We start from the raw sequence: 18,082 nt of genomic DNA, 5'->3' as shown, positions 1-18,082 counted from the left end.
TATATTGATTACATTATTGGAGAAATCCTTTTTAGCTTTACAAAATTTCCCTTGCAAGTGGCTCAAATACAACTCTTTTTGGGGGGAGACATGTGATGCATGAGGTTACACTCTCCATCCTTGTACTGACAACAATATCATCTACTTTGAATCTATATTCAGGTGATGTTTCGTCCAGAAACTCAAGCGACTCTCTTACATGTTGTAGTCTCCAGTTTGATTCTCCAGTTTGATGTTACTATGAGGTTCCTAGGATCTATGAATGGATGGACTATGATGTTAAATTCAAACTCTGGACAATTCTCTTCAGAATCCAAAGGGACCCATGTACCAAGCTTGCTTTTCCATCTCCTATAGTCATAGCCCAAAACTAGGGATTGATGACATAGTTGGTATGAGATAGACATAGAATTTGGGCTTACTCTATAACTGATATTGTCGCTAATATGAAAAGTTTCCTTGGTACACCATCCTTCTCCAAGTACAGTGTCCAGATCAGTCGTCGATAGTCTTCTATTAAGCCACATCGTTCTTGTCCTCTCCAATTCCATTGTATTGAAACATGCCACAAAGACATGTATAGGCAAGAACCGTTGAATTTTTATCCTTCTTGAAATCCTTCCAAGAGACATAGCTTTAAGAATATCATCTTTGATTTTGGATTTGAAGCTTGTTATGGTATTTGGATCAGGAACTTCCCATTCCAGTGACATTAATGTGGGAATAGGTATGTCATATAATTCTCCATGAACACCTTCTCTTGATGGAACCCTGTATTCTGCAAAATACACAAATATATCCACTGATTTGTAAAATGAAGGTGGTTTGTCTGCATACATTACATCTGCAATCCCCTTGTGAATTGCTTTGAATGTGCCACTTAAGCTCTCAACAGGCTACCACTCCACAGCTGTTGATGGAAAGATAACTGAAATTAAATAAACAATAAATATATCAGAAGGAGAAATATTGTGTTGTATCAAATAGATAAAGTTTTGTTAAATTACAGCAGTAAGAATGAAGAATTGGATGTTCATCCAAGTTCAACACCATGTCTTTGGCCATGTAGACATGTTAAACTTTTGCAAGCCAGCCATTGTCGGTCACTTTGAAGGCAAGAACACGACCTTTCCAATGGGATTTCACTTCATTTCACTTGGTTCTTTTCACCCTGTGGGCACCTTTACAAGAGGGAAGCATTGTTACCCAATCATTCACACGAAAAGACATGGGTTTCCAAACACCATCCTCTTTGGTGTTATGAAAATCACAAGAAGTTATATTATGAGAAGGACGCCATGAGGACGCCATAGAAGCTCACAGATGAGAGAAAAATAGTGACTCTTTTGAAAATGCAAAGAAAGGAGAATAAGCCATATGCCAAAATGGAGGGAAGGTGGAAAAGGGAATGAGTCATACCAGAATGGAGGGAAAGTAGACGTTTGAAAAAATTTGGTGATTTGTCATTAATAGCGTTGTTTTCAGAGCCTGAAAAGAGAAGATTTCGTATCTTCCTGCTTGATTTTTTGAAATATAAAATGAAACAAGATGTCACTATTTTGGACCCAAACTTTAATGTTAGCCATCGTAAACATCTAAATTAAGCCGTTTTAGTCGTTCACCACTAAAATAGAACCGTTAAGAAGACATTTAGAGGAGACAAGAATGCCATACTTTTGTATACGTGTCAATTCACAATTGGACAATTTATTAATCCTTAGATTAACAAGCAGCCCTTTTCTAGCCGTTTTTGGCCCTAATGGAATCGTTGCTTTAATTGCAATGAAGTAGGGCACACGAAGGCTGAGTGTCCAAAGCCTAAAGCCAACACAAGTGACAACGAGCCCAAAAAAGATGGTAAATCTTCTAGGCAGTTGCATACAGTGCAGAGAATCTTCTAGGCAGTTGCATACAGTGCAGAGACTCCCTCTCAGTTCCGCAGAGTTCAGAGAGGTGACAGTGTGTCATTGTGATGAGCATCACGCTTGTTCAGTGACACCAGCGATGTGGCAGCCTACTGTAGGTCCGCATGACATGGTGCGCATGTATGGCACCATAGGTGGCCGTAGAGTCACAATTTTTATTGATGATGGAGCTAGCCACAACTTCTTGAACTACTCTCGTTAGTCAAGAAGATGGGGTTGATTGAGACCCGGAGTGATCATGAGTATACTGTTGGCCTAGCCAACGGATATGATAAAACGGTATGGAATACCGTAGTATTGGGGGTCCCATTATCTATGCAGGACTACGAGGCTCCGCTTGACTTTCAGGTCATGCACTTAGCCAGAGCAGATGTATATCTAGGCAGGGAGTGGCTGTATGGCTTGGGCCCTAGTCTAGCTCGGAATTACTTACATAATACGCTATGTTTTGAGCACGGAGGTAGAGTCATTACCCTGCAGGGCGACCGTACTGTCCCTGCCACACCACTGATTTCCTCCATGGAGCTGCGTACAGCGGTCCGCAGAGACCAGATAGCAGAGGTATATGCTTGTTACCCTCTTTTAAATTCTGTTTCCATAGATGAAACTGTAAATGATGTTTGCGTAGACAAACAAGACACACAAAATAACCTTGGACGAGACCCACTGTTTGAAAACCCTGTTTGGCATGCATGTGATTCAAACAAGAAAAAATCCAAGGTGAATGAAACATTAAAGAAAAAGTACGTAGATACTTTAATGAATTTATTAGAGGAATTTCAGGATGTTTTTCCTGATGATCTACCAAATGGTTTACCACCATCTAGAGAAGTAGACCATGGCATCGAAGTTATGCCAGGATTAAAACCTATAAGCAAACCTGCTTATAGATTAAGCCACTCCGAGGCATAGGAGGTGGAAAAACAATTGACGAAATATTTGAACAAAGGCTTTATTCGACCTAGTTCAAGTCCGTGGGCATCGCCTATTCTTCTGGTAAAGAAGAAAGACGGATCTATGTGGATTTGCATAGACTATAGGGCTCTTAATCAGATAACGATTAAGAACAAGTATCCAATGCCACGCATGGATGAGTTGTTTGATCAACTCTATGGATTGAGATACTTTACAAACCTGAGATCAGGATATCATCAGGTTAGAATAAAAGCAGAAGATGTTGCGAAGACAGCATTTAGGATCCGTTTCAGGCATTTTGAGTTTTTGGTTATGCCATTTGGGCTAACCAATGCTCTAGCGACGTTTATGATGCTGATGGACAGCATTTTACGTCCATATCTGAAAAAATTCGTAGTAGTTTTCCTAGATGATATCCTTGTGTACAGTAAGACATAAAAAGAACACATAGAGCATTTGCGTCTCGTGTTCGAGTTGTTGCGAGAGCATAAACTATTTGCAAAGAAGAGCAAATGTGAATTTTTTGAAACAGACATTCACTACCTTGGCCATATTATATCCGCCGATGGTACGCGGATGGAGCCAGAAAAAGTAGAATCTCGAGGAACTGCAGATTTTTCTTGGCATGTCGGTGTTCTACCGATAGTATGTGAAGGACTACGCGAAGATCGCAGTCCCGTTGTTGAGACTGACCAGTTTACGGTCAAAAACTAAAAACATTAGTTGGGGGGACGCCCAACAAAAAAGCTTTGATAAGCTCAAGGTGACCGTAGCAGCTGTACCTATTTTGACTATTGTCGATCTAAATGAGCCGTTTGTTTTGGAAACAGACGCTAGTAATGAGGCCATTGGGGCCATACTTATGCAAAGGGGATGCCCAATTGCATTTGAGAGTAAAAAGTTAGATCGATATGGTGCTACTTTTTAGGTCCGGACGGACCATGAAAGTCTGAAATGGCTTTCAAGTCAAAATGAACTGAAGGGTAAAAAAGCTCGGTGGGCAGAGATTCTACAAGAGTTTGACCTTCAGATACGTTACCAGAAAGGTAAGTATAACGTGGTGGCAGATGCACTTAGTTGTATGCCACAGATTATTGAACTTAGTTTCACAGTCTTCAAGAATGATTTCTTGGAGTCACTATGTGGTTTATGTGAGCATGATCCATCTTTTACAGAGGTCTGGCGCGCTGTACGTGTACACACTTCTTCACAGACGCGACCACCTCCCTCGTTGGCACATATTGCTAATCCGGAGAGACTGGCCGAAGGTGCAACGAGAAGGGAAGCGAGAGTTAGTCCAGAGAGACTAGCCGTGTCTTCCGGGTATAGTTTGGAGCCAGAGAGTTTTGACGTAGGCCCTTCATCACCTTTGACTGCCACGGCTTCAAAGGGGAGTGATAAACTTTGTCGGGGGGAGAAATATGCTAATTACTCCATTGATGACGGGTATTTACTCTACAAGGGTAGAGTATGTGTATGGTGACTTTCGGGCCCAAATTCTTAAAGAAAGTCATGATAGTCCAAGTGCGGGTCATCCTGGGATTCAGAAGACCTATGCACTAGTAAAAAAGATAGTTTTATTGGCCTAGTTTGTTTAAGGACGTCCAGACTTATGTGCTGAAATGCAGTAAGTGCCAGGTCAATAAAAATGAACGTCTTAAGGTTGGAGGACTACTCCATCCGCTGGAGATTCCTCAAGGGAAATGGGAAAGCATTTCCATGGATTTCATTACCTGTTTACCCAAGACGAGTCGAGGGAATGACTCGGTGTGGGTGGTAGTGGGGACAGGTTAACTAAAATGGCAAAGTTTATTACCACAAAGAAAACTGTTAAAATGCCAGAGTTGGCAAAACTCTTTATTGAACATCTCTACAAGCTATATGGCTTGCCCGCAGATATAGTGTCGGATAGAGATAGAAAATTCAACAGTCATTTTTGGAGGAAAGTCTTCAAAAAGTTGGATACTACTTTGAGTATGAGTACGGCAGATCATCCGGAGTCTGATGGTCAAACTGAAAGAGTTAACCAAATTCTAGAGGATATGTTGCGTTCTTATGTTAGTAAAAAGCAATCTAATTGGGAAGAGTACTTGCCCTTATTGGAGTTTGCCTATAACAGCTCCAAACACTCAGCGACTGGATTTACACCATTCATGTTAATGTATGGATTCCAGCCGCCGAGATCTCCGATGGCTGTAGGCCTAGAAAAGGAGAAGATTCAATCTGTCAAGGATTTCCTTGAAGATATGAATAATATGCTCAGAGCCGCACATGAGAGCATTCATAGTGCTCAGGATCGCGCTAAAGCTTATGCGGATAAAGGACGTAGAAAGGTGACCTTTGCAGAAGGTAACTTTGTATTCCTCAAGATTCTTGCGTAGTCAAAAACCATGAAAACGGGAAAGTGTGATAAACTTTCTCCGAGATATTGTGGTCCTTTTAAAATCCTTAAGAAGATTGGGGACGTAGTATATAAACTTAAGTTACCAGAGAGTTCTCAAGTCCATCCTATCTTCCATGTCAGTAAACTGAAGAAATCAGTTCACGGGTTAGAGAACGCAGTTTCTCCAGAAATTTTGGTGGACTTGATAGAGCCACCAAAGATACCACATGAACCTGAAAAGATTCTACAGTATCGTGACAGATAAACCCGACATAAAGTGTACCAGGAGGTACTTGTTAAATGGACAGATAGGGATGAGGAGGTAGCTACCTGGGAACGCCGTAGTGCAATTTCCAAAAAATTTCCCCAGTTTGTTTTCGAGGACAAAAACTCTTCTTAAGGGGGGGATAATGTCACGTAGGCTGTAACGCTTGTGAACCGACGGCAGACCGAACGGCCATGTCTGGGGTTCAGTGGGAGAGGACGCCCATGCGGAGTCATGGGCGGCCAGGCTAGTGTGGACGGCAAGCCACACACTATATAGCTTGGGGGATGAGGGGCAATCCTCATTCTTCCTCTATGGCTAGGTGGTGAGCCAGAGGCCGTCCCCTCCTGTGGTAACGCCCGTAGCAGCGTTACGGATATCTAACAGGTGTGTAGTCCCTTTCTTTACAACAACTATGAAGTCAAACTCTAGTAAGATGATAAACCATCTCACTATACGTCCTGTACTACATGGTTTATTGACCAAATATAGCAATTCTTGGTGGTCTGTAGTAAAGAAAACGAACTTGTTTGCTAATAAGTAGTGACAAAATTTCTTTACTGCATATATCATGCCTAACCCTTCTCGTTCTATGGTAGTGCAGTTTTGCTCAGCAGCGTTAAGCTGCCTACTAGCATATGAGATGGGAAAGTCCATGTTCTTCTCACCTGGTTGAGCTAAGATGGCTCCTATGGCAAAATTGGATGCATTAATATGCACATGAAAAATGATATTCCAATCTGGTGATTTGAGAATTGGTGCCGACGTGAGGCATTCTTTTAACTTGTTAAAAGATTCCTCACACTCTTCTTTCCAAATGAAGATAGTGATAAGGCCATAAAGTGGCTTGGCAATAACAGCATACATGTAGATAAACCTTTGATAATATCCACAATGCCCCATGAAGCCTTGAACTTGTTTTCCGTTTCTTGGCCTTGGCAATTTGACTATCACTTTGATTTTCTCAAAATCTGTTGATATGCCATTTTTTGAGACTATATGTCCAAGAATCTTGCCCTGTCATACGATGAACACACATTTTTCGGGGTTAAGGCAGATTCTATAAACCCTGCATTTCTCGAAGACATCTCGTTTGCTCGAATGAATACACAGATCATCCATATATACCTCCAAGAAATCTCAAAGATATTCTTTAAAAGCATGGCTTATTAGCTATTGGAATGTGGCTGAAGCGTTAGTTAGGCCAAAGGGCATTACCCTATAAGCAAATATGTCCCATTCCGTGGCAAATGCCGTTTTGTGCTGATCCTTTGGATCAATTGACACCTGATTGTACCCTGAGAAGCCGTCAAGAAAGCTGTAAGCCTCCTTTCTTGCTACCCTCTCAATGACGTGATCTGTAATTAGAAGAGGATAGTTGTCTCTTATCGTGGTAGAGTTTACTTTCTTGAGATTCACGCATACTCGAAGTTTTCCATTCTTTTTCGGGACCACCACAATTGGGGATACCCAGTCTGTATGCTCAATCTCATAGATAAACTCCGCTTCCATAAGTTTGTCTATCTCCTCTTTGATCTTCTTGGCAAAAGTATCATTATAAGTATAAGGACGTTGCCTACTTGGTTTTGCATCCTCCTTCATGGGAAAAGTATGTTGGCATATAGCCGGATCTACCCCTTTCAGGTCTTTGTAGGACCATGCAAACACATCCTTATATTCTTTTAATGTTTTGATCAAAAGTTGTTCCTCGTCAGGCTCTAAGTCCGTGGTAATGTATGCCTACCTAGGCTCTTCTCCTTCGCCAGCCAGATTAATCTTCTTTGCATCTTCTAGTCCGTCATATGACTCACCAGGTGTTTGTGAAGTTTGCATTGGCTGTTGTACCACAATATTTTTGTCTTGGATGGTATATCTTTTGAAATGGGAGGACACACTCATCGCATCTCTCTTGTCATCCTCACTCTCCATCTCAATTGTCCAGACTTGCTGCAGTCTTTGTTTATGCTCATTGTACTTCGATTTTTGCTCTAGTTTTGTCATGTTTGAGCCATTTGTTTTACAGCTCTTCTCCGAGCCCTCTTTTGGTTTCTTTTTTTTTTGGAATTTTGTTTTATTTGTTTTGGTTTGTTTTGTTTCTTGTGCCAGGTAGCATCCCGTGACTTTGGCTTTAGCACAATCTCTAGCATTCACCATCATAAGATAGTGTGTCTTTCCCTTGTACTCTAGCATGTACCATTGCCCCTTTGTGCGAGCTTGACGTTGTCTTCTTCATTGTTTTTCGTGCCCTGGAGAGTTGCAGGGAAATTCTATTTCCTTACCATCCCGCATCCTCACTATTATTGGCTTCGGCTCCTCTTCAAATTCATCAAGCTCATCCGAAGCATCGTAGAAGCTTGGATCTCTAGGATTATCAATTTCTATCTCACTTTCCTCACTCTTTTTGTCACTGGTTGTTTCTTGAGAGATGTCTCATATGGAAATCTCCTCCTTTAGGTTTAAATGTTTCATTTCAGTAACTATTTCTCATGTGGCCTCATAGGTCCTCTCTGTTTTGGATTCATCTACCCTGTCCTTCTTGTCAGCCCAATCTTTATTGCCAGCGTCAAGAATGATCTTCACCATGTTGATAGGGATTATGTCATAACCCTCATCATCACAGAAAATAGTAGGAGTTACCTTGTTCACACACACGGCCACCGTTGCTAACACATCTCCCCACCCATCTGGCTCAAATTTAGTTTCAGAAGATGATTCAGGGATGTAGGCTTCATTAATTTTGCTTTTTGCTTTTTCTTTCTCTCAGATTCCTCTCCATCCAAAGCTCCACACATCCATATTTTGGACTACGCATTCACCCAAGATGGTATAGAAGTTTTAGCAGAGGCAGTAGCCGACTCAAAGTCTTCTACTGGTGTTTGAGCCACATCTCGATAGGAGTGATCATCAAGATTAATACGTGTTATTGCTTCCTGTTGCCATAGATATATATAGTTAAAACCCCAATCTTGGATCATATTCAGCTGTCGCATGAATGGATGCCCAAGGATAATATCATAATTAGGATTCTTCCCAAAATCCACTACAGCAAAAGTATGCTCGTACTCAACTCCGCACGAGGTGACTACCACTTTTTCTAGTAATCCAATCGGTCTCTCAATAAAACCATCTGCCAATTGTAACTTCATACATATTTTTCTTATAGCCGGTTTACCCCGGATTCCCAAATCTTTTTGGTGGTAATTGCTACTTGCGCTCCACTATCCAAGATAGCTAGGGTGTGTATCCCGTTAAACTCAACTGGGATAGTCTTATTACTGTCCTCTCCTTCGCAATAGTCTCCTACTTTATTGAGAGGTACATGTTCGAAGTTTCTTTTGCCTGAGTCGCTGTGTATGATAGGTACTTTGTGTATGACAGGCACGTTGATTCCAATCCGCCTTAGATATTTTCCAACAATGGTAAGGTGCACCTAAGTACCTTAGATATTGCCCTTTAGTACACCTAACAATGGTAAGTTTCACGTTATAGGTGCTGACAAATTTGTTATGTCCAAAGTGGGAGGCAACGCGTTGGAACCTTTCGTATCTCCAACTTAGCGTCATATTCGCCTTGATATGACGGTAGATTTTTCAAGGTCTCGACTTTGCCGCTCTCCGATTTTTCTGACCCTGCATCCCCTATTCACTTTTTGGCTCTAGGTCGAGCGTTTTCTGGTCAAAATCCAACTCTTAAAATGGAGGTTTAATGGTACCCTCCTCTTCCATTTTCTGCATCTGTTTGACCGCTTTCCACAATTTCTTTCCCCATTCCTCCTCGACCTCAGGAATGTTTGTGTTTGGGATTAATATAGTTTCTTTTTCTCTTTTGCGTAAGTTTTCCTTGAACTCTGAGAGACTCTTGCTCTATGCGAACTTGTTCATGACCCATTTCGTTTTCTTTTTCCATGTCTTCTTTCTCCTCTTCTTCCAATTTTGGAGAAAGCCCACTCGTTGGTTGGTCTCTGTTTTCATGTGTTCTGTTGGTCCCCGGGGCCTCCACCTTCCAAAAAAGTTTGTATCACGTGCGTTCAAAGGCATATTTTAAAACCCCTCTGTAGCCTGATTTCCCCTATTTTATGCATACCTCCTATTACTTTTGCAATATATTATTATAACCCTCCTGTACTTTTAAAATTTCCAGCTCATAGAATTTTTTCCCCCCTCTAGTAAATTTAAATTTAAAGATATCACGCCCCTTACAATTATTGAAAAAGGTGATCACAAGAATAATCGATAAGCCTTTGTCAACTTGCATATACTACTACATCTAGAAGGATGCCGTCATGTTGTACACATTCTCACCTTGACCTTATCTTTGAATTTGTGCATTCCAAGAGAAAACAAGGGAGATCCTTAAGAACATGTCCTTTCTAAATGCCTTGAAAGAAGGCCAGCATGCAGACTTAGTGAGATTATCAAGGTCTTCCTAGAAAGTAAGAATGCAAGTTTATTGAAACAAAGAATTGAATACTGATGTCGGGAGTGGAGAGTTGACGGGAGAGTAGGAGACGAGAGTCAACAATGTGTGGGTGTGAAGAATGGATAATGGGCACACCACAACCCATGAGTTTTATTCATGTGTTAGAGTTAGGGTGGAACCGGTTCAACGAACCGGTTTCACATTGTATACAAACTACAAATGTTACATAGGGCCTTTACACCCCAACAACCTCCCACTTAAAGGCAATATGCCCGTAGGAGAGTGAGAAAAAAAAAGCAAGTATACAATGATATACAAGACCAACACAAATCTGTAAATGGCCTCATCCAACACCCATGAGTGATCTGCAGTGTGCAAACCGCTCGGCATGTAAACTCTTCATCAGAAGATCTGCAGGATTATCATCCGTGTGAATCTTGACAAGCTGAAGCAACTTGTTATCAATCACCTCACGGATAAAGTGGTACTTCACATCAATATGCTTTGTCTTTGCATGGAAAACAGGATTTCGTGCCATCAGAACTAGATGCCTTTTTCTTGGAAACATGAACATGGCCATTCTCTTCATGGGCCTTCTTTTTCTTTGTTTCCTTTTTCCCTTTTTTCATCTCCTCATCCACTGCCTCGCCTTCCTTCAGGCGTTCTTTTTCAGCTCTCCTCATCCCTTTCTTGTCATTTTTTTTCTTCTGCTTTGGAGGATTCTTCAGGATAAAGGTAGTCAGCTTGTCTCTCATGTCAACATCAGATACAAATCCTATAAACTGACTTTTTGTGATGACTATCTCTGTCTCTGGGTTCCCACATCCATAACACTGGACATATTTCTTAATGAAATTTTCCAAAAGCCCTGCAAGTTTTGCTGTATCATGTGCTCCATTCACAATAGCAGTGCCAGCTTTCTCATCAAATTTTGACTGTGCACCAAGTTAGTACTTAGTAGTGTAGGCTGGAGCCCTAGCCAAGGCCTTTACAACATCGATCATGTTCACAAGATTGGTCTTGATTCCATTTCCTCTGCCTTCAATCTTAGTGATCAGCTTAGGCATTTTATACCTGTAGAAGGCATCATCACGGTTGCTGGCCCCGATGTTCTGAAGAGCCATTTCAAAAGGAGCACTGGCACTTATACAAACTCAAAAAGGCCCTTCGTCTGGTAAGAAGAGATGAATTTCTTGCCGTCCAGACCGGATGTGGAGCAAAGATGAGCTCTCTCCTGATGAAGCCATATCAGCAAATAGAACCAAGAAATAAAGTGTATGACTCCCTGCAAGCACTTAGAAGTGCTCAGCAAAGTATCTCCAAAGCGCGGAAACACTCCCAGATAAATAACACTTGCCTGCTCAATGTCTGTCAAGCATCCAAAGATGCTCCCACTGGCACAAAAGCTGTATGTACGAGCTCAAAAGCTCAACCAATGAGTAAGAAGCAATGTCGAACTCTTTTCCAATCCCCGATGGTCAATACCTCAAAGCATGTACCCAAGACATAACCCGAATAGCATAGGCATAAGCATACATGAGTAAAATAGCTTCAGCCCACTGTATGTCAGCAATGATTCACTGCTCAAAACTGAGTATTCTCAGTCCTAAATCAGGGCCAAAATGATGGCAAACCATTAACATAGCATCTCCATACATATAGACATCATACGGGCATCAATATGCATCAAGTGATCAATCCCGGTAAATATAGACTTCAAGAGATAAGTGCTGCCCTGTTTTTGGCCTGTTTGTAGACTGTTTACATAGTCCCAAACCTGAAGCAAAAAGCTTCAATGTTCAATGCCAAGTCCCGGGGTTGTTGGCAAGTGTTTAACCAAGCCAAATGGAGCCAAGTCACAGCCTGTAAGGCTGGTGCAATCTGCGCTGCTGCTCCTTGATGGCCTACAGCCCACGTGGCACAAGGGAGGGTGAAGGGGGGCTCAATAGGGAGCCAATGAAGCCACATGTCAAGCCTTAGTGCCCCTTAAGAGGCCCAACTGGAGATATGAAGCAATGAAGCTTCAATGGTGGCTGCCCCTTCTTTTCTCAGACCTGCAGACTGAAAAACTGAAGTAAAACCCTGTGGGGGATGAAGCAATACCTCTGTGTGAATGCCGTGAGGGTGCCCAAAGGGGCCGAGAAGGTGCTCGGGAAGCCGGGGAGTGACGGGAGCTCGAAGGAGTCGGATATGGCTGCAGGGAAGGAGACCCAATGTGAGTAGGGAGTCGATGGGAAGCTAAGCAATTTGATTACAGATTTATCAGCATCATCATACTCCACAGTCCACAGTGCATTCGACTTTGAACCATCCTTCTCTATGACACCGTGCTAGTGTGGAATTTCATAGCAGACATACAATCAAGATGACACATTTTACGTATGGTTGACATCCAAATTGTGAAGCAGACAACACCAACAACTCTCATGCCTGTCAAAATAAAATTGGGCAACAGCTGCAACACAAATAAAAACATATGCATGCACATAAGAACTGGTCTAACAAGGAATCAATAAAAGACATGCACATGCTTTTTAGTAACCTATTCTTGGATTAAACACCTACTCATCATACACGCATATCATTGAACTTCATATAATGTCGTTGACTAGAGCTGCTCAAATGTATATTATACTAAGGCTACCCACATTATAGAAGGGATATACATGACATTTAACAAAAATCTACAATATGTATAAGTGTTTGTGATTCTTTCTTTAGCCGTTATTGTAGGTCCCATTGCCTGCTGCCAAAATGGATTGCCTTAGGAATGAATTGGATCTGCAAAACAATCTGATAGCAATCAAAAGAGAAATTTTGTATACGTGAGCTAAAGATGTTTCTCTATTCTTTTGAATTAAAGCAATAACTAAGACTTACTTTCTCTCACAAAAACTGTCCTTGAATATACGCTTAGACATGTCGTCATACATAGTCATGCATACCACGGCTACAAAAAGCATGAGTCTACATAAGTCAGAGTCGCTAAGTCTTTCAGCCCGCACCCAAAAAACTTCAGCCCCACCAAAATTCAGCCCATGTCAAATCAGCTTCTTGCCTCCCTATGTGTTTGATGACCTGTTGCCTACAATCAAAATGAAAATGAGGAAAATGATGCAAAAATCTGATATAACATGACTTAAAAATACAATTAAATGCTTCAACACTTACGTGAATCACATGAAAAACTAACCTGAAGTATTTACAAAATCATTAAAAAGCTTGTAGTCATTTTGATGTAGTTCATATTTATCAGTTGCTGTATTGTATGTTAAATGTGCCAATGCAATAACTGACTCTATATCGACCATGTTCAAGTCCGTCAAGTCATAAGTAAATGTTCGACGCCCTTTCACCTTTTGATACCAACCAAGCTGAATCTCTACCCCTTGAGGCCGGTCCGTCAAGTCAAAACCTCGCTTATAATCCACATACCTGCCACCTACCTTCTTTCTCATCTTTTGAACTCTTCCAAGGTACCAAGTGCTATGAAGTGTGTCCATCTTCTTCAGATTTGTAGCTTTTCCAATTCTCTTTGACCTTTTTTGTCCCTCTCCATGTGTCACATCATGGAAATAAATTGCACAATCAGACCCTATTCCAAAAAAATTGCCATTACTAGATGACGCTTCTTTTTCCTTGTGGCTGAAATACACTCCTTGCTTCACCCTAGTCAACCTATCCTTTGACAATGTAGAGTTTCCATTGAGTTGGCTTACCAAAGTAGATTTGAAGATGAATTTGCCATCAACCTCTACCACCGGTGAGATACTCTTCTTCTCAGCTTCATTGCTTGCCTCATCAAGAAGCCCATCGATCTCGTGTCGAATCTCACTCAAAGATATGACCTCGTCATCTTCATTGCTCTCGTCGCCAATGGGGCTATCATCACCACATGGCTCCGCAAAGTCATCATGCTCATCTGCCCCGCCCATTTCAGTATCTAGTTTTGACCACATTGATTCTGTATCTAACCAAGGCTCTTTCCACCATTTAAGACCCTCACTTGTGCAAGGTTTGAGGCCCAATGTCTCACATAAAGTTTGTGCCTGCTTCAATCCCTCTTTTAATGCATCTATCATCTTTGTATCACAAGAAACACTTTCGTAGTTCCCAAGATCTGCTTCCAAAACACCTTCATGCTTGTTCAAGTCCTTCCAAATGTGTTCTTGTTTCTTATGGGCCCTTGAAAAAGTCACCCCATTTGAGCTATACTCATGCATGGCAACCTGATTCAAACTACCAATACAATGCAAAAGATCTCCAAAATCAAACGCTCTTTCCTGCCCAACCATACCGCCAATCTTGCTGAAATAGATCTCCGCTGCATCAGATCCTGTGAGATGTAGAGGACATTTGAAATTTGGATAGAACTCCCGAAACATCTTTATAAGTAGAACAACAAAATGGCAAGAAAGTTGAATGTCTATGTATGCCTCTTTGCTAATGAAGTTTTCCCTTAGGTTGTATGTAGGATGGTGATGTAGCCATAATCTCCACAGCTTGAAGAAGAAGACCACTTTAGCTGCAAGCACCACACGCTGTCCCAAGTCTAAATATGGTGATAAGAATATGTCTATGTAGTCAGCAACAACCTGCAAATATGCCTCGGTCCCTTGCATGCTCCTCTCTTTCTTTCGCATGTCCCTCATACATTTTTGCACTTGTCTAGAGACAATCCTTTGGGCTGCCCCCTAGTTTTGATGATCATTTCGTTGTATATCCCCATCTCGCAACGTGTGCTGATCAACAGAGAAAGTGTTGTAGACCATAGCAACGTGATTGAGTGTAATCCACACATGCCCAATTGCAAGCTGTCGGGTAGGACTGTCAAGAGGACTCACAAGCTTCTTTCCACAATGGACAAAATCTTGATCATGTAAACCATACACATCTCCTCTCACAAATCTTCCTTTCAACTTCCATCCAGGCCAATCAATGAAAAATTGCCTATCTCTCTTTCCTAGGTAGTCTTCAACCATGAGCTTTCGACGTCTACTGTCACCATCTGACCAATTATTGGACATATCACGTCTTTGAACTTTGCATTCCACATCCGCTCCACAAGCATCCATTGGGTTCTGATGAAATCACTATCAAAGCGGTTGCATGTGCAATGCACAACTAGAGCCAATCTTGGAAGACTCTCATGAAGAGGGTTGACAATGAGGAGCCTTGCATAGTGTCCCACCACGTGGTTTTGGAAGGCATCTACTATTGTCTCATATCCTTGTGCTCCATCTCCAACGATGATGGCATCATTTGAAGAGCATTGATGATCCTCTCCTTCTCTTCCACAAAACCCAATCAAAGCATCATATTTTGCATTCCATCTACATAAAGAGAAAGATTTTTATTTCAGCCCGCTTCATGCACAAAGAACTTTATATTTACAATCAAAGAAAGGAAGAGATATTGAAAAAAGCTTACCTAATGCGCCGCTTGATAGTTGTCTCATCTTCAACAATGATAATTGGCACTCGTGATGTTATTCCATGTTTTCTCTTTGCTTCAACATATATCTTCCCGATTGCATCAAAGATATATTCATGCTCCCCTGACTGAAAGTAAGTTGATTTTCTTCGGTGTCTCCTAGTGGTTGACATGGATGGCCCTCCAAGGTTTGCACTCAAAAACTCATGTAAGCGTGGCCCACCCCATAGCTTCACGACTTCAAAAATGGTCTTTGTTGATTCTGTGAATCTTTGACCCTTTTCGGATCTTAATGCATTCTTTGCAATGTCTTGAAGAAAGTCCCATAAAGCTGATTTGCCTCCAAATTTACCTTGCCTGCAAGCCTCAATGATGTTATTGCAAAATCGCCTCACATCCTTTCTATTAATGCTTTCATAGTTGGCCTCTTTCAAGGATCTGATTCTCACGGAAAGCACCACAATCTTTGCCTTCAGCCACCATAAATTTCTACCTGCTTCTCGTAATTTCTTCTTGGTCCCAACTGAGACACTTTTCAGCTCTTCAATTCCAAGGTAATCTAGCCGCATTCCTTTGCCCGTTTGCCTTTCTCCTCTCTTCTCAATGGAAATACTCTCCCGATACACTCTCATGCGAAAATCACCACATGATGGAATTGTCTTGCAATGCTTGCATGTAAAACTTTGAAAAGGCATTCCAATGCTTGAGATATGAAGGCAATGTATATGCCTAAAGCATCCATCTACCATGTACTCCATATCTCCATCATGCAAAGATGCTTTTGTATATGGCTCACAAAACCACTCTCGTCCCATCTTTAGATCTTGTAGGAGAGGTTTTATATCAACCTCACGACCACTAACATGAATTGTATGCTGCCATAATCCCCAACACAAGATAGTAAGATTGGATGAAGGCAAGCATGATGTACCTGTGGGGATAGAAGGCGCTTTTGAACGCTCTTTTGTTGATGTGAGAAAAGCACCCAAGGTTTGTTGGCGTGGATCTTTGTCAAAATGCTTTTTAGGTCGCCCACAAGATCCAGTCAAGAGTGAAGAAGACTGATGTGGTGTGGTCTTGCTCCATGCAATGGTGTGAGACTTTCCATTAATATGTTCCATTAGAATTGTTGGCAAATCTGAACCACGAGGACATAAGTGCAGCCACTTCCCATCATACTTACACACCACTCTGACAGTGCTTCTATCTTTGTAATCATGCAAGGTGGCTTCAACCAACTGAAAATCAGCCCCTACATGAAGAAACAAGATCTTGAGAGAAGAAAAGAAAAGAAAAATCAGTTGAAAATTAACACTAAAAAGAACAAGCAAAAATCCTTTAAAAAAAAACCAATACAAGGGGCTGAAATTAGTGTCTTGCATGAGCTTAACAAAGGTGTTACATAAAGAAGATAATAGTTTGGTTGCAAAGAATTAAGAAATAAGTTGATGCTTACCTTCATGAGTGTTATTGAAATTATTCATCTCCTCGATAGCCGCCAAAATTGCCACCGCATCATCACAATCATCTTCTTTGTCCTTTGTACTACTTCCTTGAGTGTCTATTGCATCGATCTTTAGCCCTCGATTGGAAAGGTACCGTTTTGTATGGGATTGTCCTTGAAGAATGTGAAATCTTAAGAAGTTTGATAAGCATGAGTATGCGGTCTGCTTGCCTCCAGTCATTCCCGATCCATAAAAGCTTTTACATTCATCACACCAAATTCAAATCAAAGGCTTGTCATTGACATCTTCAGTTGTAAGCTGAAAATTGTCATCTCTAGGTGGATTTCTGTTCCTCAAATTCTTACGAGTCTTGTCACATTGGACCTCCCAAAGGTCAAGAGTTTCTTTTGGTAGTAAAGAACTCTTGAGCATGTTGACCTTGCTACCATGAACATTCTCACCCTCTTCCCTTGCATTCATGTCACTAGTTTCTAAGGCAACATTTAAGCTTCTTCAAATGCGCTTTGCGGGCCCGCCACCATAAGCCATGCTTAAACATCTCTTTATGCCAACACTTTTGTTGCTCTCCACTTGCCAACGCTCTTCTTGTGTGGCATTCAATGTGCACACTCCATCATCATCTTCATCTTTAATAACAAACTCAAAAGATTCACTTACAATGCCATCTTGCACAATCTCTTTGCGTATGGCACTATAGGTATAATCTCCCATCACTCTAACATAACCCAACAACTTCTTTTCACTATCCCCATGGTCAAACACCTTAATGCGAGCCTTGGATGCCATGAATGATCGATCCTACATTCAAAAGAACCGTAAAAGAGAAAATATCAAACATTATGAGGGATGCCAATAAATAGTTTAATGGGCATAAAATATCTACAAGGTCTCTATTTATTGAAAAAATATGAAAGAAAAATTAAAAGAAATTTCTTCTCTCCTGCAATAGGACCACACTCATTTTCTTTGATTTCAACCATAAAGCTTGAGAGAGCTTGCAAAAAATAAGGCAAATCTACTTTACTTGAGAGCTACATAAAATTCTATTGGAAAAAAATGCATGAGGATTACTACTAGATTGAATTCTTAGTATTCTAAAACACTATAGAAATCCTTCTCTATAAATTTATATAATCCTTCTCTATTAGTTTATATGAAAGAAAAAATCATGAACTCTAAAGCACACTCACCTTCTCTTTAAGTTGTAAAATTTGTAGATAATAAACTTCTTCTTTGCTTGTAGCCGTAAATATTGCAAATAAGAAGCAATAATTAG

The 18,082-nt window shown here is 41.0% G+C and overlaps 1 protein-coding gene and 1 pseudogene across 1 annotated transcript; both read right to left on the bottom strand.

Moving 5' to 3' along the window:
* Positions 1-12,550: 12,550 nt before the first annotated feature.
* On the bottom strand, positions 12,551-17,025 carry LOC147629455 (uncharacterized). The gene is made up of 4 exons (XM_086812680.1): positions 16,797-17,025; positions 16,272-16,592; positions 12,788-12,992; positions 12,551-12,688 (listed from the first exon to the last, which is right to left on the bottom strand). Exons 1-3 carry the CDS (start codon positions 17,023-17,025, stop codon positions 12,970-12,972), a joined length of 573 nt encoding a protein of 190 aa, XP_086668806.1. The 3' UTR covers positions 12,551-12,688; positions 12,788-12,969.
* LOC147629456 (uncharacterized) lies at positions 13,096-14,918 on the bottom strand (annotated as a pseudogene).
* Positions 17,026-18,082: the final 1,057 nt, after the last annotated feature.

This window comes from Cibotium barometz, chromosome 18, assembly GCF_041138505.1.
Source record: "Cibotium barometz isolate CiBa-2024 chromosome 18, ASM4113850v1, whole genome shotgun sequence".
Lineage (NCBI taxonomy): Eukaryota > Viridiplantae > Streptophyta > Polypodiopsida > Cyatheales > Cibotiaceae > Cibotium > Cibotium barometz.
Note: the sequence above shows the minus strand (reverse complement) of the source record. Positions and strands in the feature narration are given on the sequence as shown.